Source organism: Exophiala oligosperma, assembly GCF_000835515.1.
Source record: "Exophiala oligosperma strain CBS 72588 unplaced genomic scaffold supercont1.1, whole genome shotgun sequence".
Classification (NCBI taxonomy): domain Eukaryota; kingdom Fungi; phylum Ascomycota; class Eurotiomycetes; order Chaetothyriales; family Herpotrichiellaceae; genus Exophiala; species Exophiala oligosperma.
The window spans coordinates 4,224,856-4,246,867 of NW_015622818.1; the positions used below are offsets into that span (position 1 = coordinate 4,224,856).

Here is a 22,012-nt window from a genome sequence, read left to right on the forward strand (position 1 = left end):
AGCGAGCGGAGAGGAAAGGATAAGGAGGGGCTCGCGATAAGGATAAGATAACGATAAGGCCTTCGTCAGATTGTCCGCGATACACTCCACCACAAGTTGCCGTCCCAGAGTAGCGACATGTTACCTATTTATAAGTACAACAATATTCATGAGCGAGCCTTATGTCATATACGGCATGCAGAAAAAAAGCCCCCCCGGACCAACGCCGTCGTCTGCTTCATGAGCGCCGCATCTTTCATCGCAAATAGAAAGGTTGACTGTCCTCCGAGAGCACCAAACCAGCAGACTTTGAGGAGAAGCCCTGAGGTGATTGATACCTGATGTCGTACTGCTGAGCTGCTGAGCTGCGGGGGCTCTGATCGTGTACAATGAACACCGTAAGAGATTCGTTGCCAGGATATCAGGTTTGAAAGGCGGCCTCGAGAGGGAAATAGGCAACGAGGAAGCATTTCGGACGGATCCAGCGCCACCTCTGAGATGGTTTTTCTTTCTGGCTAAGCAGACGTTGTCTGTTGTAGCCCGAGCCTGATCCCGAGGCATCCCAGGGTATTCCCCGTCTATGCTGCTGGACTGATTCCCTGGATACCAAAGCAAACCGCCTCTTCAAACAACGCCGTTCAATCATCTGGCCTTCTCTTGGTCAGGGTGTCTACTACCCGGCCATAAAACTTGGCTGCGTTCTGCCTCGAAAACGTGATGACCTCGGTTAAGTAACTAGGCATGATCTCAATCATGTCGCGATCTCTGTTGCCATCTAGCAGAGGCGTGTACAGAATGTCAGGCTCCTCAAAGTTGGCTCCCCTTACGCCCTCTTGAGGAACGAATAGCTTGAAGTGAAGAGCTGAACGCAGGTTAGTAGACACTCGCATCGATGATTTTTGGTTACACTTACTACCATTCTGGCCGGTTTGAATGCAGTCAAAGGTATCGCCCGAATCCGCTTTCTTCACACTGCGGATAATGAGTCCGGTCAAATCGCTGTACAGATCCTCCTTCATCTGCGCATATTGAGCGGCTTGTGCAGCTTCCGAATTGCCCATGGCTGCAGAGCCGTGCGATTTGCCCTTCATGGCGCTTCCTGATGCCTTTGATGATGTCGCCTCGACTGAAGGGGCTCTTGTAGCTGCCAATTTCGCCTGGAGGGCCTTGACCTCGTTCATGGCCGTGGAGAGCGAGTTGTTCAAGGCGGTGATTTCGTGCTGCATCCCACTTACTTCGTCCACCCGGCTCTGCAGCTCTGTCCTCAACTTTTGGACTTCTTGATCCAGACGAGGTTGCGCCGCGAGTGACCTTTTGAGGGAGTTGATAACATCATTCGATGTCTGCACCGTCACATCATGCTCTCGGCGCAAAGCCTCCATCTTTCCCATGGCTTCGGTGATGCCGAGCTCTTTCAAATTGCGGTATCTCAACTCGGAGTTTTCCAACTGCCGTGTTATGTCTCCCAACTCGCGACGGAAACTTTCTGTGGCTGCTGTTCCACCTGTTCGTCGTTGATACACTGGCTCCTGTCTTGTCCGAGGCAGATTGCGTGCAGCTGGCTGCGGTCTCGTAGGCTCAGGCGGCAACAATTCAGACTCCTCTATCTCTTCCAGCGTGTCTTCCCGCGATTCAACGACCGGAGCAATATTCTCCTTCAGGACTTTCAGCTTCCGCGCACCGGTGGCTTTCTTTGAGGGTCGAGGAGCTTCAGCTTCGTCCTCCGCGTGTGCTTCTTTCCCAGACGGCTCAGTCTTCGTGCTGTTTTTGTGTGTCCCCGATTGCTCTTGAACCACCCTAGTCTGTTTTTTGGTTTTGGTTTTGGCCTGAACAGCACCCCCCGGCTTCTTTTGCGTTGGCTCAGGGGCGCGCTGTTCTGTATCAGAATCATGGGCATCGCCATCTCCGGGCTGGTTGACCCCCTCACCCGCTGCCTTGCGCTGCGCTAGGTTCTTCCGCTTTGATGTTGCTTTTTTGCTCTGTGTGGTCGCAGAGGGTTGCTCGTTTGGTTTGATTTTTTTCGCAGGCATTGTCACTCTGTGCCGTTTGCGACGTTTCTTTGCCTGTGCCGAGTTGGTCGCGTCCTCCTCGCCTTCTGAGGAGACATCCGATCGATCATCGGCAAAGACGACGCTTTCTTCGATATCTGAATCCAACAGGTCGGCGATAGCCTTCATCTTGATGTGCAGAGAGCGCGTTGGTGTGAAGTAGTGAAGCCAAGTTATTGAAGTTCGATATTGCGCTTCGCGCGACACTGGGGGATCCTCGACACAAAACAAACAACATATGTCCGAAAGTAGTCTAGCTTGAAAGTGGCAACGGTGGCGCATAATGACCGTTTGATCGTTCGAGCCTGCGCCTATCCATACAATGGACGACTTTGATGGCAAATTGTTGACCGCTGCAACTCCTCGTTCCAACAACTCATGGGCTCAACTCTATGCGTTCTGCCATCAATATCCTCAGCATGGCCCCCGACAGAGGCCCAAATGTCTGGTGGCATCGTGTGCTGCAGGAGTTCCTCATCGCAGCTCCTATGGTCAGCCAGCAATCCCGCTATAATCTTCAAATGACTGACAATTGAACAGGCCATCGGAGGATTCTATCTAGTTCAATACATACTGAAGCAGATGAATCTTGACCCCGAAGCAGAAGTTAAGGAGAGAACGCGGCTGCAGTCGGAAGCCATTTTACGAAGACTCGATCAACCTCACGGCTCGCGATCCGAGGCCAGCGCTCGTCATCCAAAGTCTTTAGCAGAGGAGTTGGATCTGACGCGGTATGAGCAAGCCATATTACAAGACCTTGTCTTTCCCGAGGACATACCAGTATCTTTCGAGGACATTGGAGGCATGACCGATATAATCGAGGAGCTCAAAGAATCGGTCATATATCCCTTGACGATGCCAGATCTCTATGCAACGTCCTCCTCATTATTATCCGCTCCCTCTGGAGTCCTACTGTATGGGCAACCTGGATGCGGTAAAACCATGCTGGCAAAGGCACTGGCTCACGAAAGCGGCGCATGTTTTATCAATCTGCATATCTCCACTCTGACCGAAAAATGGTTTGGTGATTCCAACAAACTTGTCAATGCGGTCTTTTCTCTTGCTCGCAAGTTGGAACCAGCAATTGTTTTCATTGACGAGATCGACGCCGTCTTAGGAACACGGCACAGCGGTGAACACGAGGCCAGTGGCATGGTCAAGGCAGAGTTCATGACACATTGGGATGGCTTGGCTTCGGCCACATCGTCTGGACGACCTCAGCGCATCTTGATTCTAGGAGCCACGAACAGAATGGGTGACATCGACGATGCGATCCTGCGAAGAATGCCAAAAAAGTTCCCGGTTTCATTACCAAACGCTTCTCAACGATTGAAAATCCTGAAGATTATCTTGCGGGATACAAAGATAGACACTGCGAATCTGGATCTGGAATATCTATCCAGAGTGATGTCCGGCATGTCTGGAAGTGATATCAAAGAAGCATGTCGGGAGGCTGCCATGGTGCCCGTCCGTGAGATGATAAAGCGTCAGAGGCAGAACGGCACTCGCATCGAAAACATGAAGGCTGGAGAGATTCGAGGCCTGCGAACATCTGATTTCTTCTCGCGGACTGCTACAGTGAAATCAAGCAAAGAGATCAAGGACGGTAATGGAGACGGGGAATGGAGCACAGCATCGTCCTCTCCGCATGCCGATTCAGATATGGAAGAAACAGTGGAAGAAGTTCAGCGATAGCACGGAATTTATACCTGGGTAGATATATCAGAGGACGCCTCTTAAATCGTAAAGCAGTTCCGGGGCGATCAGGCGACCATTATCGGGGACATGGTCTGATCGGGACCTATACGAGAGCTATACGAAAAAGTGCGGGAGGCACTAACTAGCTCCGTAGCACATGCTGAACATAATTAATGTGCATAAGGTAGCAAACGAAAAGCCTAGGCTGCCGGAGTCTTGTTCAGAATTGGGGCGTGGCTGGTGTCCTTCAGAAAAATAGCGATTATCCTTCCCCCAGACTTTCCAACCCCCCACAACTTTAGGCGGCCTCGGGCGGATTGACACCAATTGGAGGCACAGTAGCGTAGCAATTTAGGCGCACTAGGGGCCCAGAGAGCCCCGAGAGAGGCTTATGGTGTACGGAGCAAAGCACTGCCAATAGTCGTTGGCACGGTACGTTGACACACACCTTGTGCTGGAACACCGCCTTGCCTACACAAGCTCACGGAACTGTGGTTCTATTTTCCCATCTTCCTTCAATCATCCTCACGTCGCTTGCGCACTCCATGTGCTTGTCAGGACACCCAGTCTTGCTTTCCAACGGACCCGCTCCAGCCTGACTTCCGGATTCCTTGACTTGAAGGTAGATTTGTTCATGGTCATGGCCGATCAAAGCCCACCAGCAGACTCGGGGTCTGCGCAATCCCAGACACAGTCGCAGTCGGGAGGCGAACAGTCAGGCGCAACAAAAGCTCCTCCGAACCAAACTCCTGGACATCCTAGCTTCAGACGGTATGTATCTGGTCCTTAAAACCCTTCTCACTTTGGCATCTCAACTGACTTAACCATAGGCAGCGCGCTTCTCGGGCTTGTGGTAAGCTTTTTCCACTTCCTCTCGAACCTACCTTGTCGCAAAGGCGGAATATATGAAAGAGATATGCGAAGAAAGAGGCCTCTCCAGAAAAGACTACGTACTGTCCCATCAACTCCTACAAATATGAGGAATGTGACTTTGGACAATGTTCATTTATTATTTCTCATCATTTGGCGGACGCGACATACCGAGAACCTCGGTTCAGAGATGGCACTCTGGCACAGCGGACGCTGCGGCCCTCATTGCCCATACAATATGCATACAACACCCATCAAAGAACGAATAGAAGTCATCGCTGTTGAATAGTCGCTAACGATTGCATTTTCAGAAACATGCCACGCACGCAAGGTATGTTGCGCACTGGCACCAGCTACTTGGGGTGGTTGTCCTCCTCGCAGTTCTAAATCTCCAAATCATAGGTGCGGTGCGATGCTGCCTCTCTAGGGTGAGTCAATATGAAGAAGCTGCACTGCTCATGTTACTGACCTACCCAGTGTCCCTTGTACCAACTGTGTTGCGTTTTCCATTGAATGCCGGATTCCTGTGCCCAAGCGGAAGCGGGCTGGCACCTCTCGGGCCAAGGATGACGAGAGGTACGTCTCTCACAGTCTACAATCCTCTTCATCATTGGGAAATCTTCGAGGTAACGGAACTACCATAGCGAGGCCGGTGATACCCAGCCGCCACCAACGCCGACAGACCCTCGCTTGACACGTCCTGCTCAATCTAGACCGACTGCAGGATTCAACTCTCCCGATGGCATCCCCTCCACACAGATGTCAGAGGCGCAGGCCGCCCAGCAAGCCGCCAATAATAGCACCATGACTCAATTCATGAAGCCCAAGTTTGCTCGTGCCCCGATCAAGGAAGCTGGACGAGTGGCCTATCTTGGAGAATCTTCAAACCTATCCCTGCTAGTCCACGACCGACACGGTAATACAGATGTGGTTCATTATCCATTACCAGAGAACATCAGAGGGGCTCGCGCGCGCTTGACCGAGCCAGACCAGATGGAAATTGAAATTCTGCAACAGAGAGGTGCATTCCTGCTTCCTCCGCGGACCCTGTGCGATGAGCTTGTTGAAGCTTATTTTCGTTGGGTACATCCCATTGTGCCGGTCATCAATAGAACACGATTCATGAAGAGGTACAAAGACACCAAGAACCCTCCCTCGTTGCTCCTCCTCCAAGCGATCCTCCTTGCCGGCTCTCGGGTCTGCACAAACCCACAGCTGATGGACGCCACGGGCTCAACGACGCCTGCTGCCATGACTTTCTACAAGCGTGCAAAAGCACTATACGACGCCAACTACGAAGATGACCGCATTACGATAGTGCAGGCCTTGATGCTAATGGGCTGGTACTGGGAAGGCCCCGAAGGTAAGGGCCGGGAGTCGATCGACTTAGCCGACTATGCGCGGTCTAACATTGGTGCAGATGTGACGAAAAACGTCTTTTACTGGACCAGGGTGGCCATTGTCGTTGCACAAGGAGCTGGCATGCATCGAAGGTAAGTCCCATGAACATTTTGTGCCGCAACGAACTGACTGACTATTGCAGTGTCGAGAGCTCGCAGTTGAGTCGACAGGACAAGCGTTTGTGGAAAAGAGTGTGGTGGTCGCTGTTCACGAGAGACCGGTCGGTCGCGGTGGCGCTGGGGCGTCCTGTGTCGATCAACACTGACGACTCCGACGTCGAAATGATCACCGAGGAGGATTTTATCGAAGACGAAGGCGATCCGAGCAGTGAATACCAGCCGGACCCGGTCCACGTTCAGTTCTTCCTGCAATACGTCAAGCTATGCGAGATCATGGGTCTCGTGCTCTCCCAGCAGTACTCGGTGGCGTCTAAGGCCCGAAGGACCAACGCCATTGACCTCACCCACAGTGATATGGCACTGGCGGACTGGTTGCAGAACTGTCCGCGGGAAGTATATTGGGAGCGTTCCCGCCATCATTTTTGGTCCGCGTTGCTACATTCAAATTACTAGTATGTCTCGACGAACCCTTTGAAATCTGTACCTAACGGTCGTTACAGCACTACGCTATGTCTACTACATCGAGCCCACATGCCTCCTGCCACAGCAAAACCCAATGACTATGAGAACGTGGACATGGCTTACCCGTCAAGGACGATTGCATTCCAGGCAGCTGGAATGATTACATCTATAATGGAAAACCTCCTCGCCCATGACCAGGTCAAATATACGCCTGCTTTCATGTGAGTGGTCTTCACCTGACACGCAACAGGATAACTGACAATGTGCAAGTGTATACAGCTTGTTTTCTGCACTGATCATGCATGTCTACCAGATGCGCTCATCGGTGCCGTCAGTTGTGGCGGCAAGCCAGGAACGGATCAACGTGTGCATGAATGCCCTAAAAGAAGTGTCCAAGGTATGGCTGGTAGCCAAGATGGTCCATACTCTCTTCGAATCAATCCTCGGGAACAAGGTCTTGGAGGAGAGACTGCAGAAGGCGACGGGCAAGAAAGCTCAGCGAGCCAAAATGAATCAAGCTACTGGAGTATCTGGCCATGCGAACGGCAGCGCCAATGGACCGACAGCTGCTCCCTCACATCTGGGACTGGCCCCAAATCCGGCCAAACGAAAATTCGACGACATCGACCTGGGTTTCAGCGTTGGTCCTCCTGCACCACAAATGTCTTATGAGCGCTCGCGACCACAAACTCCTGCGGTAACACCTTCGCGAGAAATCCCTCAACATCAACATCACAACTTCCTCGGATCACCTCCATTGCCATCAGAGCACTTGCCAGCCTCTCGATCTCGAGGGGCTTCTCGAATCCCTTCCCGGGGTCCTACGAGGGCCAATTCACCCTTCAATGGCTACTCAATACCCGCGACTCCTCCGGACCTCTTCCTGGTGACCAGAGATTCTCCCAACATTTCACAGCAACTGTGGGAGAACTTTCAACCCGATCAGCTTTTCCCTAACGGGACGATTGGTGACGTTACCAACTTCGCCAGTCCCATATTGAACCACGCGGTTGACCCTCAATTACAGATGCAGCAGCCCATGGGAGGTCAGCAAATGCCACAGCTTGACATGTCCGGCCAGCCTCAAGTCTGGCCACCCGGGATGCAAGGCATGATGGGTGCCGGGATGGAGATGCACGATAGCGACGGATGGTCAACGAGTTCAATTGGAAACGCTCCAGTGGCCCCGACGACGTTGAATGTAGAAGACTGGTTCCAATTCTTCGGTATCAACGGGGAAATGGCCGGCATGCAGGTGGATGGCACTTGATGGTCGAAGTTGTACAAAAGTTAGCATTCGGTCAATGATCAGCGGTGTTATGTGGTGCTCTGTCGGAAAGTCATGTCACTGATCGGGCATCAGCTGTCCCAGTGTCGTACTGTAGAATGTCTGTAAAACACCTAAATAGAGACATGGGCGCGGCCATCTTCGTCCAGGGCCGCGCAAGATAAAGGGAAGAAACGAACTATGACAGACAGCACGGATCATCCACATACTTCGACATACTCTGTATTTATTACTGAGAAAGTGACAGATTGATTATTTGGGCCTTGAAAATTGCCCCTGAGAGGTGGAAGCTAGCAAGAGTTGGTGGTTGGCATGTCAATGCGAGTGCATGTGTGCATTTTGCATGGTGCTTTGGTGGTGGATACAGGCACGCGGTGATGGGCTCTCACTGGGTACCCAGTTACTGTCCCCGGGCACGTTATTTAGGTGGTGGGCTGATAAAGCTGCCCCCTGCTCCACGTTTCCAGGGACCAAGCAAGTCCCTATCCGTCACTTACTAAGGAATTCCTACTCCGTACTCGTGCCTAAATCGGACTCTCCTGTGTCCGCACAGTCCTCCCCAGCCAATGTCGCATTGATCGTGTCTGAACCACACCTCGTCCTTCCGGCTCAACGTGTACATTGCTGGTGACTGAGCATTCTGTATTGTTCACTACCGTAGATCCTTGTCTCCCTCGATAACCGCCCCCTCCAACGCTCAATCCTTCTGCCCCAGATACCGATCGTCTCATGCTCAAGACAGCCACGGTTACCGAACGCTTCTGGTGCTCCAGCCGCCCCTCCTCATCACACGAGTGTCTGGCTCTTCGCTCCCATGTCGTCAGCCCTCGATGGTGTGTGGTGGCATAACGGCCAGTAGCCATGAACAACAATTCCCATACCGGCCTATATCCATCGTCCAACAGCAGCACCTCCACGCTAAGACCTCGTGCCTCTCGACTGATATCCTACGTTGACGATGACGCCACGGACGCAACCTCTATCTCGACTTCCGCTAATACATACCCACCACGTCCTCTCAATAGAGGAGTATCTCCTGACTCGAATGCCGCGCTGAGTCGCTCCAAGTCTGCGGAGAAAGGACAGAATGCTCGATCTAGCAACACATACACGAGGTCCCCCGCGGGACCGCAGACGCCCTCGGGGGGAAATGGCATGTGGGAGCCATGGTCATCTATACAAGGGCTGGCCTCGACGTTATTGGGGGGCGAGCAGTCAGGATCCAAGTTCAATGGGGCAATCAAGAAGCCTCTGTGGATGAAGCAAGACAAACTATATGGGACCAAGACATCTACCCAAAAATGGGGCCCGAGCCAGGAGCCCTCAACAAGCGCTGCACAGGAAGCCATTGAAGAAAGGAAGGCCATGGTCCAGGCGAAGAAGAGAGAAGCATTGCTACTTGCAAGTGTGTCTGAAAGCCGGGACAGCTTAGGACGATATAAGAGAAGGGACTCGGATGCGGGTGCGGCTGATTCTGCACTGAACGACGTGAGAGAAGATGATCTGGTTTACCTGCATAAAGTACAGAAAGGAGATACTCTAGCCGGAGTCATCATCAAGTACAACTGCCAGGCCGAACCTTTCCGCAAGATTAACAGGTTCTGGCCCAACGATAATATCCAGACCAGAACGCATGTCTTGGTGCCGTTAGTAGGCTGTACAGCAAGAGGCAAGAAAGTCGACAGCCCCTATCTTACAAAAGACCTGTTCGACTCCGGGCAAAACCACCCAACGATCCCAACGGCGGACGCGTCTCACGGGAGTCAATCTTTGTCGCCCAATCCATCAAATTCGGCCGCGTCTTCCACATTAAACTCCGAAGCTCTGTCGATCATCACCTCTCATGCCGAAGAGATTGACTTCAGGCATGATTCTTGGGTGCTGCTTCCGAACTTCAAAGAGCCTGTCGAGGTTCTGCGTGTACCCAGACGCGCCCTCGGTTTCTTTCCACGCGCTCGACGGAAATCAAACGCTACAATCACCGATGCATCATCGAACTGTACGCCCAAGACTTCTTTTGACATGCTCCGTCATCCTCCGACACATGCTGCACAGACTTCGGGGTCGTTGACAGGGTCACCGGCGCGCCGTCCACAGATGAATGATCGAGGACTTTCGGGGAGGCAACGCTCATCGAGTGGGACAGGCAATTCTTTTGCCGATGCTCTTCGCGGGCCTGGTGGAGTGGGAACTCTGCGCGGCCTTCGCACAGAAACGTCGCGTCCGGGTCCGGCAGAAGATCCTCTCAACCGCAAATTAGCACAGTATCTCCCAGATCTGCTTCTGCCCGAGGATATGCCTCGCACCGGGTTCAGCCTCAGACCGTCGCCACGGGGTACACCTCGCCCCAGTACAGATTCACTCCGAAGTTCACGGTCCAACAGCTCTGGTCTCGGCGAAGTCGGTGGTGCGATCGAAGGCTGGGTGAGGAAAATGGCAGGGGTCAAGAGGGAAAGAGGCGCAGCGGTAGACAAGATGGGTGACCTGATAGAATTGGAAACAAATACTGAGCTTGCTGGATTGGGGGGCGGCGGGCAAGACGGCACAAGAAGTATGGATGATACGTCGGATATTCCCACGCCGACAATCCCGACTATGATTAACACCACGACAGCCACAGAAGAAGCATTGCTGAACGAGCGATTTCCAATCCGAGGCCGCGTTAGGAATGCATACGCCTCTACTTCGAGTCCGACCAAGGACAAGGGCGATTAGGAGGAATGATTGTCTTTGCAGATTCGTGCTAGTCGGGCCATCCATTTTGCGTCCGAATACAGCCTCTTGGTTTTGTCACACTTCAATACATATGATGGAAGTGCAATGTGGTTTCGGCCGAGCCAAAATTCTATGCCACATACTTACCAACGTTCAATCAACACGACCTTTCATTGCAGTGTGTGATTTGTGCCTGCCTCCGTCTCTGTATACGCATATCGATGGAGAATGCCAAGGGCACCAGCTTGCAGTGGGACATCTGTGAAATCACTGTAGAAGTATTCCAATTATCAGATTTCAGCTCACGGTGCATCAGTGAGGATGGTGCGTATTCGGGCCTTGATCGGATGCGTATTCCTCGACCGCGGCCAAGACCAAGTCAAGATATGCGGCACTCTTATTGGGCGGAATTCAGCCTCGGCGCACAGCCTTGTTAAGACCACTATGCAACCTCACTTTAAGCGAATACGCATAAGCAGTCGTTGGATCATTCCATCAGCAAATATACTCCGTACAGTTATATGCCTACGAGGCTGCGCAAGACTTTTCACCCCGTGAGAGCCCACGAGAGAGTCCTAAATCATGAAAGAAGCTAGAGCGAATATAACAAGACATCCCACTAGCGTTGCACTACGGCAGCATGTAATGCACTCATGCGGCCATGTGTCTTCGTACTCGCAAAACGATACGCAGTTGCATCAAGTAAGAGGCTGTGGACGGGACCACTATGAGCTCATCGCCATGTGCTGTGCGTGTGAGCTTCACAGGTCTATATAAAACCTCCCCTTTCGACCCTCCCCGAATGACAAGTTGCACAATTACAATCCATACGGAAACAACCACTGCTTCTACATCGACATGGCTGGACTTCTCGCCGCGGCGATTCTTTTCCTCATCGACCGCCACAGGAGCTCGGTGTGGGCGTCGCCGGTGGCGCACGCAACGACACGAGGTCCGTCGGCGTCGTCGTCCGTGTGCAAGGAGTTCGACGTCGCGATCCCCGCCAGCGCGCCGGGGGCCAGGTACGACCTTCGCACGGTCGACACCGACCTCGACGCGGCGGCGTGGGCCATCGAGAGCAGCGCCTGGAGCGCCCCTCCGGGCAACGAGCTGGTGCTCGAGAACATCACCATCTCGGGGACGTACAACATCCACGGCCGACTGTGCGCGCCCTCGGCGGGCGGCGGGGGCGTGCTGCAGATCGCCTCGCACGGGGCCCACTACGACGGGCGATACTGGGACGCCGACCCCCCGGGCCACTCGTACGTCGACGCCGCGCTCGACGCCGGGTACTCCATCCTCACGTACGACCGCCTGAGCGCGGGCCGGTCGGACCACCCGGACGCCTACACGGGGGTCCAGGCGCCGCTGGAGCTCGAGATCCTCCGGGAGCTGACCACGCTGGCGCGCAACGGGACCCTGGCCTCGATGACGGGCGTCGGCGCCGCACCCAACAAGACGGTGCACGTCGGCCACAGCTACGGGTCGTTCCTCACCACGGCCTTCATCGCGACCTACCCGGAGCTCACCGAGGGCGCCGTCATCACCGGGTTCGTCCTGAACCGGTACCTCGGGTCCGTCGGGGACGCGCCGTGGGCCGTCCGGCGCGCGCCCGACAGGCCGCCCGGCTACGTCCTGTGCGAAAAGGTCGGGATCCAGAACCTGTTCTTCGCGGGCGACTTCACGCAGGCGCAGCTCGACCTGGGCGACTCGCTCAAGCAGGCCGTCCCCGTCGCCGAGATCACCAGCGGGTACGAGTTGCTGGGGGCCACGGGTCCGTTCAAGGGCCCCATCCATTACATGTTGGCGGAAAAGGACTTTTACATCTGCGGCGGGGACTGCAGAGGTCTGTACAGCGTCCCTCAGCAGTACAAGATCTTCCCCAACGCCTCCGACATCCAGATCGACCTGCAACCCGACACGGGCCACGCCTTGCCGATGCACAACAACGCCACGGCGGGATTTCAAGTCTCGTTTGACTTTTTGGCCAAGCATGGGCTTTGAGGAGAGGGGTTGGGGGGAGGGGGGGGGTCCAGACGGCATTGACTTGTGGAGTACAAAAGTCATTAGAGTCAATGGGTCGTGTATTGGGCGGTAATGGTTTTTATCAATAGAGACGAGACGGAGACCCCGGACATAAGTCAACAAGGAGAGGGCCTAGCAATAATGGCTGGCTTTTCATGTCAGCAGATAGTACGAGTGGTAATGTTTATGTCGACTGGCACGGACAAGGTCATATCTACCTACCCTCTTTACCTCGGACAGATTTCTTTTCCTCATGATTGATGTTTGGAAAGATGATGATGATGATGATTGTTTGACGTACGGAGTAGCCGAGCGACTCTTGGTTATTATCACACGAATGATGGGGTGTAGAGTCCAAGTAGTTTGATTGTATACTCGTGTAGAGTAAGTAGTGTAGAGACAACTCTCTCAAAGAGTGGTTTGGTTGGGCGGTTGTGAGACTGACAACAAGAAGCGAGTTTTTGTACAATGAAATCCCCGAATATAAATTTACAGAAATCATACTCCATACCTCTCTCGCCACCACGAAACACACACATCCCTTGTTTTAGCGGATAATCAATCTGGCTGTCCAAAAAAAAGTACAATATACGTGTACTCCGTAGAAGGAGTTCAAAAAGAATGTGTCGAATCACGTTTTCAGAATCATGTTACTACAATATTACTACTTCATACTCGGAACATTCTAGGTAATTGCTAAATTGCTTGCTCATCATATGCAAACCAACTATCTTGTACTATAAATCTGCACCATCACCAAGTACATCTAAATACACCGCTCTCCCCCTTCCTCCTCGTCCTTCTCTTCCACCTCTCCCCATCTCTCACTCATGCTTTTTTTTGATGTCTTGCGCCACATAACGCTACAAAAATGGTGAGAACTCTCCAACTCACCGCTCCGACTTCCTCTTTGCAAAAGAACAAGTCCAAGGAAAAAGAAACGAAAAGGAAAAAAAAGGATAACTATGTGAATAAAGGTGGAGGTATATCGTAGACGGGCATGACGGATCTTCATCCCTGTACAACATCTTTCGACGCATCAAAACATCTCTCAGTTCCAACCCAAACTGTTCTCGGCCATGACGGGCGGACTAATGTACGTTCGTCCACTCCGGTTGGAACCACTTCGGTCACTGTTTTGAGATGTTCGACCGCCAAATCGTGTACCGTAGCTACCACGGCCGCCCGCAACCATAAGGTTGGATTGTTCTCCAGCTCGGTTCTGACCCGATTGCACACTGCTCGATCTCTGGTGTCCCGACTTCTTCTTCTTGTACCTGCGCGCGACCAGGAACATGGCAGCCCCATAGACGGCTGCACCGGCGACCGCGCCGACTGCGATACCCACCGAGGACGGACGCACAGAAGAGCTACCACCGCTGTCACCAGATCCAGGTGCACCACCGTTGGACTCGCCACTGCCGGAGGTAGTAGCAGCGCTGTTTGCCGAATTGATAGGCGTGCCTCCACCTTGCATGGCAGACCCAGGCAGGAGAGGAATTGATGAATCGATCATGCCCATCAAAGTGGAAATGGACGGGTTGGGGTTGTTGTAGAGATCCGAGTTCGGGTTCAAGAGATTCACCGAGAGTGTGTTGACATGTTCCGAAGGGATGTAGGCCAATGCTAGCGTGGTGATGTAGTCGAGACTGTCCAACGTGTTGTATGGTTGAAGATATTGCATGACCACGTCACTGGCATTTTGGTTCATACCACGACCGAGACCGGGTGGGAGATACGAGAATATCTGCTGGATGGCTGTCTGAGATGACACCACAAAAGCGTAGTTGAGACCATAGTCGAAACCAATTTGGATTAGAGTGGTGTTTGCTGGCGCAGTGTTTGCTCCTCCGGGCGGTTGGATGAAGCCAGGTAGCGAGGTTGGGATGACGGCGCTACTAGACGAGGTCGACTTGGTACTCGGAGCGACGAATGTAGCCGAGATGATGCTAGACTCGGGCGTCAGAGCGGTGGCCGAATCCGTGCCTGTGGGTTTGAGCGTATTGGTCAGGGGCACCGACGTAGTCAACGGCGGGATACTGGTGGTCGTGTTGGCAATCGGCGTCAAAGTTGGCTCCAGCGTCGGAGTCTCGGTTGGCGTCTCGGTTGGCGTCTCGGTTGGAGTGGTAGGCGTCACTTCAGGAGTGGTGGTAGAATTTCCAGGCTCGGGAGTGGGAGTAATTGTTGGGGTTGTAGTAGGGGGGGTGTCCGTAATACTCGGAGTGGTGGTGGGTGTCGTCGAGTTGTTGTCTGGCGGAGGTGAAGTTGGCCCTGTTGGCGTGGTTGTGGGTGGTGTTGTGATTCCTACGTCGGTGGGTGTGGTTGTCGGCGTTGTGGTCGGTGTAGTAGACCCGGTGTCAATAATCGTCGGGCCATCGGTCGTAGTCGACGGTGTTGTAGTGATCCCGAATCCGCCCGTGGGTGTGGTGATAATATTCGTGGGGGTCGTCGTGATGTCGGAGAAGAAGTTAGATGTTGGCGTCGACGTAATGGCCGAATCGTCTGAACTGACATCAGAGGCGATCGAGGAAGCTACGGACGCAGCAGACGACAAAGCTGAAGAAATTGAAGCCAGGTCTGAGCTGGCAGCCGTAGATGCCGCAGATTCGAGAGAACTCGCGAGCGAAAGAATGGACGTCGCAGCGGAACTTGCGGACTCGAGGGCCGAGTCAGTACTCGTTGCAGTGGACGAATCGCTGCTTGTGGTAATGATCGAGCCGAGTCCAAGAGTAATACCGAAACCATTGCTGCTGGAGCTTGTGATCGTGGGGTCACTGCCCGTTGCAGAGGCTGTGCTGTCGGACGAGTCGGTGCTGGTGGCCGGGAACGACAGTGGACCTGTCCCTGTTATCGCGGGTCCCGGTAGGTTGGTGGATGGGTCAGTCGTGCTGGCGTCCGAATTCGTAGGAACGCTTGATGTCGAGTCGCTTGAGATGATGGAATTCAATCCAGAGAACGCGTTGGAGAAAACACCATCAATGCCCGTAGCGGTCGAAGTCGTACTCGATGAATCAGATGAATCGGTTGAATCAGACGAAGTCAGATTCAAACCCAGGATTTCTCTCTTCACGACCCGAGGAAAGTAGTACCTGGGCTTCAGGTCGGTTCGCCGTGGGTCAGACGCAGGGACAGCCTCGGCGAGGGTGCCTGCGAGGATCGCAGACAAAACGGTAATCGAGGAGAACTTCATGATGTAGATTCTAGAATATACTGCAATTTCCTTGGTCAGTACCACTCCAGCAACAAAAGGGGGGTCCAGGACTCACTTCAGGCTTTGATAAAACGAGTGTATGCAGTGAGAGCTTGTTGTGTAAATGAGTGGCTAGGACCCAAAGATCCTCAAAAAGAAATCCAGTCGGCTAAGCTTTTGAGAGGGAGCAGGATGTCAACTTCTCGTGGGTGAGAATCGCGTCCTGACGAGATCCAAATTAAATCGGTAGGTTTCTCTCAGTAGCAAAGGTTCCTCCTCGCAAAGCCCTCTTTGTATCGGTCCGTGGAAAGTTGAGACTGTTGGTCTAGGAAAGCCGTAGCATAAGAGTCGACCGTCTTTGAGCTATATTTGTCCGAGAATAACCAACAAAGACCGTGGCTTTTGCGTTCCCTCCAGGTAGTTGGTCCAGCCAATTGTTTGAAGAGACAAAGACAACAACCAAGGATTGCAGGTGTATAATGTGCGGCCGGCGTGAGCGCGCAGAGAGACCGCTTCTAGGATGGTTGAGATTGGCCACAAATAAATGAGTGATCGAAGAGGGAACAAGTTCGAAAGAACGTGGTCGACCGAGTGGAAAAAAGGGCAGACTTTGTCGAGGTTGAATGAGCGAACGCGAGCACTGTCTTGACGGTGCTGGCAAGTCTTGAACAAAGGATGGCTTGAGAAGCAGAAGCGCTGAGTCCAAAGGGGGATTCGACTAGTCGTAGGAAAGGGTTATCGGTCGCAAAACGAGAGACAGCGACCACGGCGACGTTGACGGATCATCGAAGGTCGATGGCAAGGACGACGAGGTGAGTGTAGGTCGGTAGGAGGAGGAGGAGGAGGAGGAGAGAGTGTGTGCGATGCATCAGATCAACAACAGGTTCATTGAAGTTGCAGGGTCGGAGGCCGTCAAAAGGAGGAAATGGCGTGGCTCAGTCTGCAGGCACAAGTGCTCGCCGGTGCTGGTGCTACACGGTACTACCGTCTCTTTGGCGAGACAAAGGCGCAGGCCGCAAATGACGGACCGGTCGAGTCCATTACGGCGTAAATTACCGCGCTAGAATACACACTAGCCCAGGATAGATACAGATCAGCCCGTTTACAGTGATCCTTGGGCTCATCGACGCGCTGCACTTGTCAGACTAACTGTCACCAGTCTAACCAAAATTACCGTCATACTTTCAAATTACCTGACATGCCCCTGGACGCCCATGTTGTAAACACACCAACCCCAGTGCTACTGACCCAGCTAATTTTACTCCCAATCTCACTGTGATGCTTGTCGCTTCTCGGCGCTGGTGCGATGCTATGGCCATCTTGATGAGAAGTTGTTGTGTCAGTCGGACGCGACGAACAGTGAACATGGCAAGAATGTCGGTGGCCAGGGCTCAGAGGTCAGCAAACACTGAGGGTTTTTTTGGGTATGAGACATTCCACGAAACACTGGGTGCGTCCGATTGCAACCAGAGTATGTATGGTTTTGCCCTGCAGAACCGTCGGACGCTGTACCCTGTTCATAAGTCGATTGACTTTCCGGCACCTCCAATGCTGGTTCTTTTCTGGCCCGGACTTGTCGAACACGCGGCCTTGTGGTACCAGGGCCTCCAGTCAGAAGGCGGCCCATGAAGAACGCATGGCAATTTCAGGATCAGAGCCCCAAGGACCAGCAGCGCGTCGACCAGCCCCCTTGGCGAAACAGCCTATCTAGGGCGAAGCACCGCATTGGACGAAATCCTACATCCCTGCCGCTTGGTTCAACTTCTTTTAGCAGGTCTTGCAGGAGCCAATACCAGCGTTTGCCAGTCCCTAAGAAGCCCGGAGATCTGGAGTTGTTATACGGATACAGGTTGTACTCCTGTTGTGCGGCTGAGCTGCACAATAATTTGTCCTGTTCCTGCATGTACGGAATCATCGCCAGAGCTGATTCTTCCTTTCTCTACAATCTACTATCCCGTACTCCCTTCGCGTCCGGCCACTTGTACGAGCATAAAGTCCCACCCTCGTTGGACAAGGAAACAGGCACCTCCCATCATCCACAGGCCAGCATCGGCCCCACTCCCGACATACCGGCGTGTTTTGATTCCAGGGGCAGACCAAAAAAAGCCACAAGTTATGATCCTTACCTTGACACGTTGAGATTTTCACGTCCTGGCACGCCCTAGACTCACTTGCGGTCGGACCTGGTCGATCAAGGCGGTCTTGGGCAGCGAAGGTACACCTGCTGCGCATGGATGTTGTTTTGGAGGGGTTCAAATGCCATCATCGTTTCATCGTATCAAACATCATACCATGACATGCTGTGCATTGAGCCCTATTGGACTCGTGCGTCAACCGTTTGATAGCCACGAGCACTTCGACAAGGATCCTCGTATGCATTGATACAGTTCAACAACATATACTGTCTGAGTATGGACACTTGAGATGTTTTTGCATCGCATGCGTGGAGTTTTCGTACGTCAACTATCACGAGCACTATTGATATATCGTGGCCAAGAAGTAAAATTATTGTTGTGGCCATCAATATCATTATGACTACGGGGTACACCACTGTTTGGTATCTTTGTTGACACTACGCATATGGGGGTTCAATCATGCCAGGGCTCTGCATTTTGATTGTTGACTCTACATCCCTTGCTAGTGGCACTTGTTGAGACTTGACATGTCGACTAGCCTTTTTCTTCGGTGCAGGATGATGTACGGAGTATTGAGTACTGAGAAGATTCGTACGGGACTTTGTAGACTGCCAATGCGTTTTTTGCTTCAAGACGATAAACAATGAGGATTGTTTTGTACTAAACTCACATGGCAGTGAATCGCAAAGTCAGATCTTGAGCCTGTGATACTTCTACGCACGAAGTGAGAGGGGAACAGCACATCGCATATTGATCGTCGCTTGTGATTGCCGTTGTCGAATATCTGATATTTCTCGTACCTGAAGGCCTAGCATTGACCACACACTCGGAAATTTCGAAGGATCGGTGAGGAGGATCTTAACGGCTGTGACCCTTATTGTAGGATTCAACCCTCTACGAATCACGAAGACTCTCTCCAAGTGGTTATTCTATGTTGGCGCCGTTCCGATCTCCAAAGTGCAGCTCTTTATCAATTTCCAGTTGATAATAGTGGAAAGATTGCTCGTTTGTTGGGCCAAGAGAACTTGAGAGGCTGAGACGCCATATTGACTGGGCGAGATATTGCGATAGATCGGACACCTCGTGCCTACCTGGTAAGTGCCTGACACTCGACCCTTATAGCGCTAAGCAATATGGGATAATGAGGTGCAGGGAAGACGTGCTCGTTAGTTGTAGGCTGCGCATCTGAAAACCCCAGGAATTCTTCCGACAGTGCAGGATCCATGAACAAACTTAGAGTGTCCGTACCGGGTGTCGAGTAGCTTCAACTGCTTTACCCCAGACAAGGTTGTACTTGTGTACTCCGTATAGATTGATACGGATATGAGCTCTTCAAGTACCGTGCGGAATGAAGTCGGGGAAAAAGCTCTTCTAGCCGATCGCGTCATTGCTCTAGCGCTCCACAATTCCACCGTCTGCGGCTTCTTCGCCCTCTCTAGAACTTGACTGCTTTTTCCCACTGTGACTGTTCTCAATCGTTGCTCACTTGTCCACGCCTTTGTGATACACTTCTGGCTCTATCAGAGTCCCTCAATCCGACCTGATAGTCCTCATATGTCCCTGAACATCTTGATATCTACGCTCCAGGTCTTCGAGCTCATCCCTCCACCACCTTTTCCCCGCCACCACCATGTCTGAGTCAGGTTCCTCCTCTACACCGCCATTGAAGAATCCCAAACTCAGCACCTTGAACAAGGCTTTCGCTCAAGTTGACCTGGACGGCCATGATCTGCCACCATCGCCAGCCCCTTCCAGTCCAAGGGGAAGCCGGAATTATGCCATCGCAACCCAGCTGGTCTACTCCGAAGGTAATGACCAGTATAATGCCAGTAGCGTCCCAATCTACCAGGTCAGTATACAAGCTCTCTTCTCATATTGCCTCAACTGATTTCATGATGCAGTCTGCAACATTCAAGCAGACATCTGCGACGGGCGGCGCCTCCGACTACGATTACACCCGCAGTGGTAATCCGACCCGCACCCACCTCGAGAAACACCTCGCCAAAATCATGCGCGCGAAGCGAGCTCTTGTCGTCTCTTCTGGGATGGGGGCCCTCGATGTGATAACCCGCCAGCTGCGACCAGGTGATGAAGTCGTGACGGGAGATGACTTGTATGGAGGCACACACAGACTGCTAAAATATTTGTCCACCCATGGCGGTATCATCGTGCATCACGTCGACACCACGACACCTGAAAAAGTACAGGAAGTCTTGAGCTCCAAGACTGCCATGGTCCTTCTCGAAACACCCACGAACCCACTGATCAAGATCGTGGACATACCCACAATATCAAACATGGCACATGCCGCCAACCCGGCCTGCGTTGTCAGCGTGGACAACACCATGTTATCGCCATATCTTCAAAATCCCCTAGAGTTGGGTGCGGACATTGTTTACGAGTCTGGGACCAAATATCTGTCTGGCCATCACGATCTCATGGCTGGTGTCATTGCCGTCAGCGATGAAGCACTGGGAGAAAAGCTATATTTCACGATCAATGCATCGGGTTGTGGCCTGGCGCCGTTCGATTGTTGGCTGTTGATGAGAGGAATCAAGACGCTGAAAGTTCGCATGGATGCACAGCAGGGCAACGCCATGTTGATCGCCCGGTTCCTCGAGTCGGCTGGCTTTAAGGTCCGCTACCCTGGACTTCAGAGCCATCCTCAGTATGGTCTGTTCAACTCCATGGCCCGCGGCCCTGGAGCTGTTCTTTCCTTCGAGACCGGTGACATCCAATTGTCTGAGAGGATCGTTGAGTCGGCCAAGCTGTGGGCCATTAGTGTGAGCTTTGGCTGTGTTAACTCTCTGATCAGTATGCCTTGCCGCATGAGTCACGCGAGTATCGATGCGAAGACTCGTGCGGATCGGGGTGTCCCTGAAGACCTCATCCGGCTGTGTGTTGGTATTGAGGATGGGGAGGATCTCCTTGATGATCTACGGAGTGCCTTGGTTCAGTCGGGCGCAATGAACGTAACCTTGGATGGAATCTACGCAAAGAACGCCACTGTCGGCGCCCGACACCCTGAAGAAGGCGAACAGCTTGCTGCAGACGCGGCAGCCGAAAACGAACCCTGATGGAAGACCTGCGTCCATCGAAAGGCCCGGAAGCTCCTGATCTCAATAAATCTCGTTGCTTTGGAGGAGGCCGATGGACCATGGAAGTGGGAATACCTCCTGGCCCAGCAATGTACAGAAAAGAAAGAAAAGAAAAGGAAAAGGAAATCATCCTTGACTGAGGAGCCAGGAAAAGTTTCGCACATGGTGTTGGCGGGTTTCAGTTTGAGAAATGTTTAGCTCTGGGAAAATGTGAATACGTATTTGTTTGCCAACTGACTCTTTTCTCTATATCGTTTACCATTCTCTTGGTCAATCCATTCAGGTGCCAAAGTCCGTTGTTCGGATCAAGGACGTTTCGGTATCGAGGATGCCCTGGCAACGAACATGACTGGATACGTCGCGATAGAAATGTTGCCTCCGTAAAAGACGGACCGGATCTCGGACCAACAAGCCTCACGGAAGCCGAAATCGTCTCTCAGTTGAATGGCCGGCTCGCCGTCGTGGCATCGAATTGGAAGAGATTTTAAAGAATCGATGTCAACAGTAGTAGTCTCCGAAATCCCCCTTGTCTGATCAGTTCCCGTGGGAGCAGGAGATCCTTGTTCGTACCTCCTCGCCATGCGTCAATCGAGGTGGACAACGTACTATCTCCATCAGCCATAGGGTTGATCAAACTGAAGTAGTATTCTTTTTTAGGAAATTCTTTCTATCCAAATGGCGCGCAGCCAAAGATGGGGAGACAAGAAACTCAACGCTCTTCGTTGGGATTGAAAGACCTGGACGAAGCCACATGATCATTATTGCGTCGTGCCACTTTGTCAGTGGCTTTGAGGCCAATGGCATCCTCAGGTAGGTAGCCTTTCTAGAGTCGTTCAGTGTTCCCTCAAATACTATGTGTCTCGGCGAGAGGGGTTCTATACCACAAGCCTTGTTCATAATCATGATGGGGAGAAACATAGAGCCCAGTGTCCATCATAAAAGCAGTACAATCCTGGAATTTGAATGTCCAAGGTTGTGACTGCT

General features: G+C 52.5%; 7 protein-coding genes across 8 annotated transcripts; 5 read left to right on the forward strand and 2 right to left on the reverse strand.

Moving 5' to 3' along the window:
• Window positions 1–55: 55 nt before the first annotated feature.
• On the reverse strand, window positions 56–2,191 carry PV06_01441 (uncharacterized protein). Its single transcript, XM_016402045.1, has 2 exons — window positions 893–2,191; window positions 56–841 (listed from the first exon to the last, which is right to left on the reverse strand). Exons 1-2 carry the CDS (start codon window positions 2,154–2,156, stop codon window positions 618–620), a joined length of 1,488 nt encoding a protein of 495 aa, XP_016269098.1. The 5' UTR covers window positions 2,157–2,191; the 3' UTR covers window positions 56–617.
• A 178-nt stretch (window positions 2,192–2,369) lies between these two features.
• Window positions 2,370–3,982, forward strand: PV06_01442 (uncharacterized protein). The gene is made up of 2 exons (XM_016402046.1): window positions 2,370–2,518; window positions 2,568–3,982. Exons 1-2 carry the CDS (start codon window positions 2,420–2,422, stop codon window positions 3,720–3,722), a joined length of 1,254 nt encoding a protein of 417 aa, XP_016269099.1. The 5' UTR covers window positions 2,370–2,419; the 3' UTR covers window positions 3,723–3,982.
• A 207-nt stretch (window positions 3,983–4,189) lies between these two features.
• PV06_01443 lies at window positions 4,190–8,234 on the forward strand. Of its 2 annotated transcripts, XM_016402047.1 has the most exons (10): window positions 4,190–4,496; window positions 4,556–4,578; window positions 4,907–4,926; window positions 4,998–5,023; window positions 5,073–5,171; window positions 5,240–5,958; window positions 6,016–6,088; window positions 6,139–6,567; window positions 6,616–6,798; window positions 6,848–8,234. In XM_016402047.1, exons 1-10 carry the CDS (start codon window positions 4,360–4,362, stop codon window positions 7,845–7,847), a joined length of 2,709 nt encoding a protein of 902 aa, XP_016269100.1. In that variant the 5' UTR covers window positions 4,190–4,359; the 3' UTR covers window positions 7,848–8,234. The 2 variants fall into 2 exon arrangements, with proteins under 2 accessions (XP_016269100.1, XP_016269101.1); XM_016402048.1 differs by lacking the exons at window positions 4,190–4,496; window positions 4,556–4,578 and having other exon boundaries at window positions 4,869–5,023; window positions 5,073–5,958.
• A 192-nt stretch (window positions 8,235–8,426) lies between these two features.
• On the forward strand, window positions 8,427–10,917 carry PV06_01444 (uncharacterized protein). Its single transcript, XM_016402049.1, has one exon. It carries the CDS (start codon window positions 8,727–8,729, stop codon window positions 10,578–10,580), a length of 1,854 nt encoding a protein of 617 aa, XP_016269102.1. The 5' UTR covers window positions 8,427–8,726; the 3' UTR covers window positions 10,581–10,917.
• Window positions 10,918–11,438: 521 nt separating this feature from the next.
• Window positions 11,439–12,584, forward strand: PV06_01445 (uncharacterized protein; the record flags this gene model as incomplete). Its single annotated transcript, XM_016402050.1, has 1 exon — window positions 11,439–12,584. The coding sequence occupies one exon, from the start codon at window positions 11,439–11,441 to the stop codon at window positions 12,582–12,584; it is 1,146 nt and encodes a 381-aa protein (XP_016269103.1).
• A 653-nt stretch (window positions 12,585–13,237) lies between these two features.
• On the reverse strand, window positions 13,238–16,707 carry PV06_01446 (uncharacterized protein). The gene is made up of 2 exons (XM_016402051.1): window positions 15,872–16,707; window positions 13,238–15,815 (listed from the first exon to the last, which is right to left on the reverse strand). Exon 2 carries the CDS (start codon window positions 15,793–15,795, stop codon window positions 13,657–13,659), a length of 2,139 nt encoding a protein of 712 aa, XP_016269104.1. The 5' UTR covers window positions 15,796–15,815; window positions 15,872–16,707; the 3' UTR covers window positions 13,238–13,656.
• Window positions 16,708–19,392: 2,685 nt separating this feature from the next.
• PV06_01447 (cystathionine beta-lyase) lies at window positions 19,393–21,369 on the forward strand. The gene is made up of 2 exons (XM_016402052.1): window positions 19,393–19,779; window positions 19,832–21,369. The coding sequence occupies exons 1-2, from the start codon at window positions 19,561–19,563 to the stop codon at window positions 21,005–21,007; spliced, it is 1,395 nt and encodes a 464-aa protein (XP_016269105.1). The 5' UTR covers window positions 19,393–19,560; the 3' UTR covers window positions 21,008–21,369.
• Window positions 21,370–22,012: the final 643 nt, after the last annotated feature.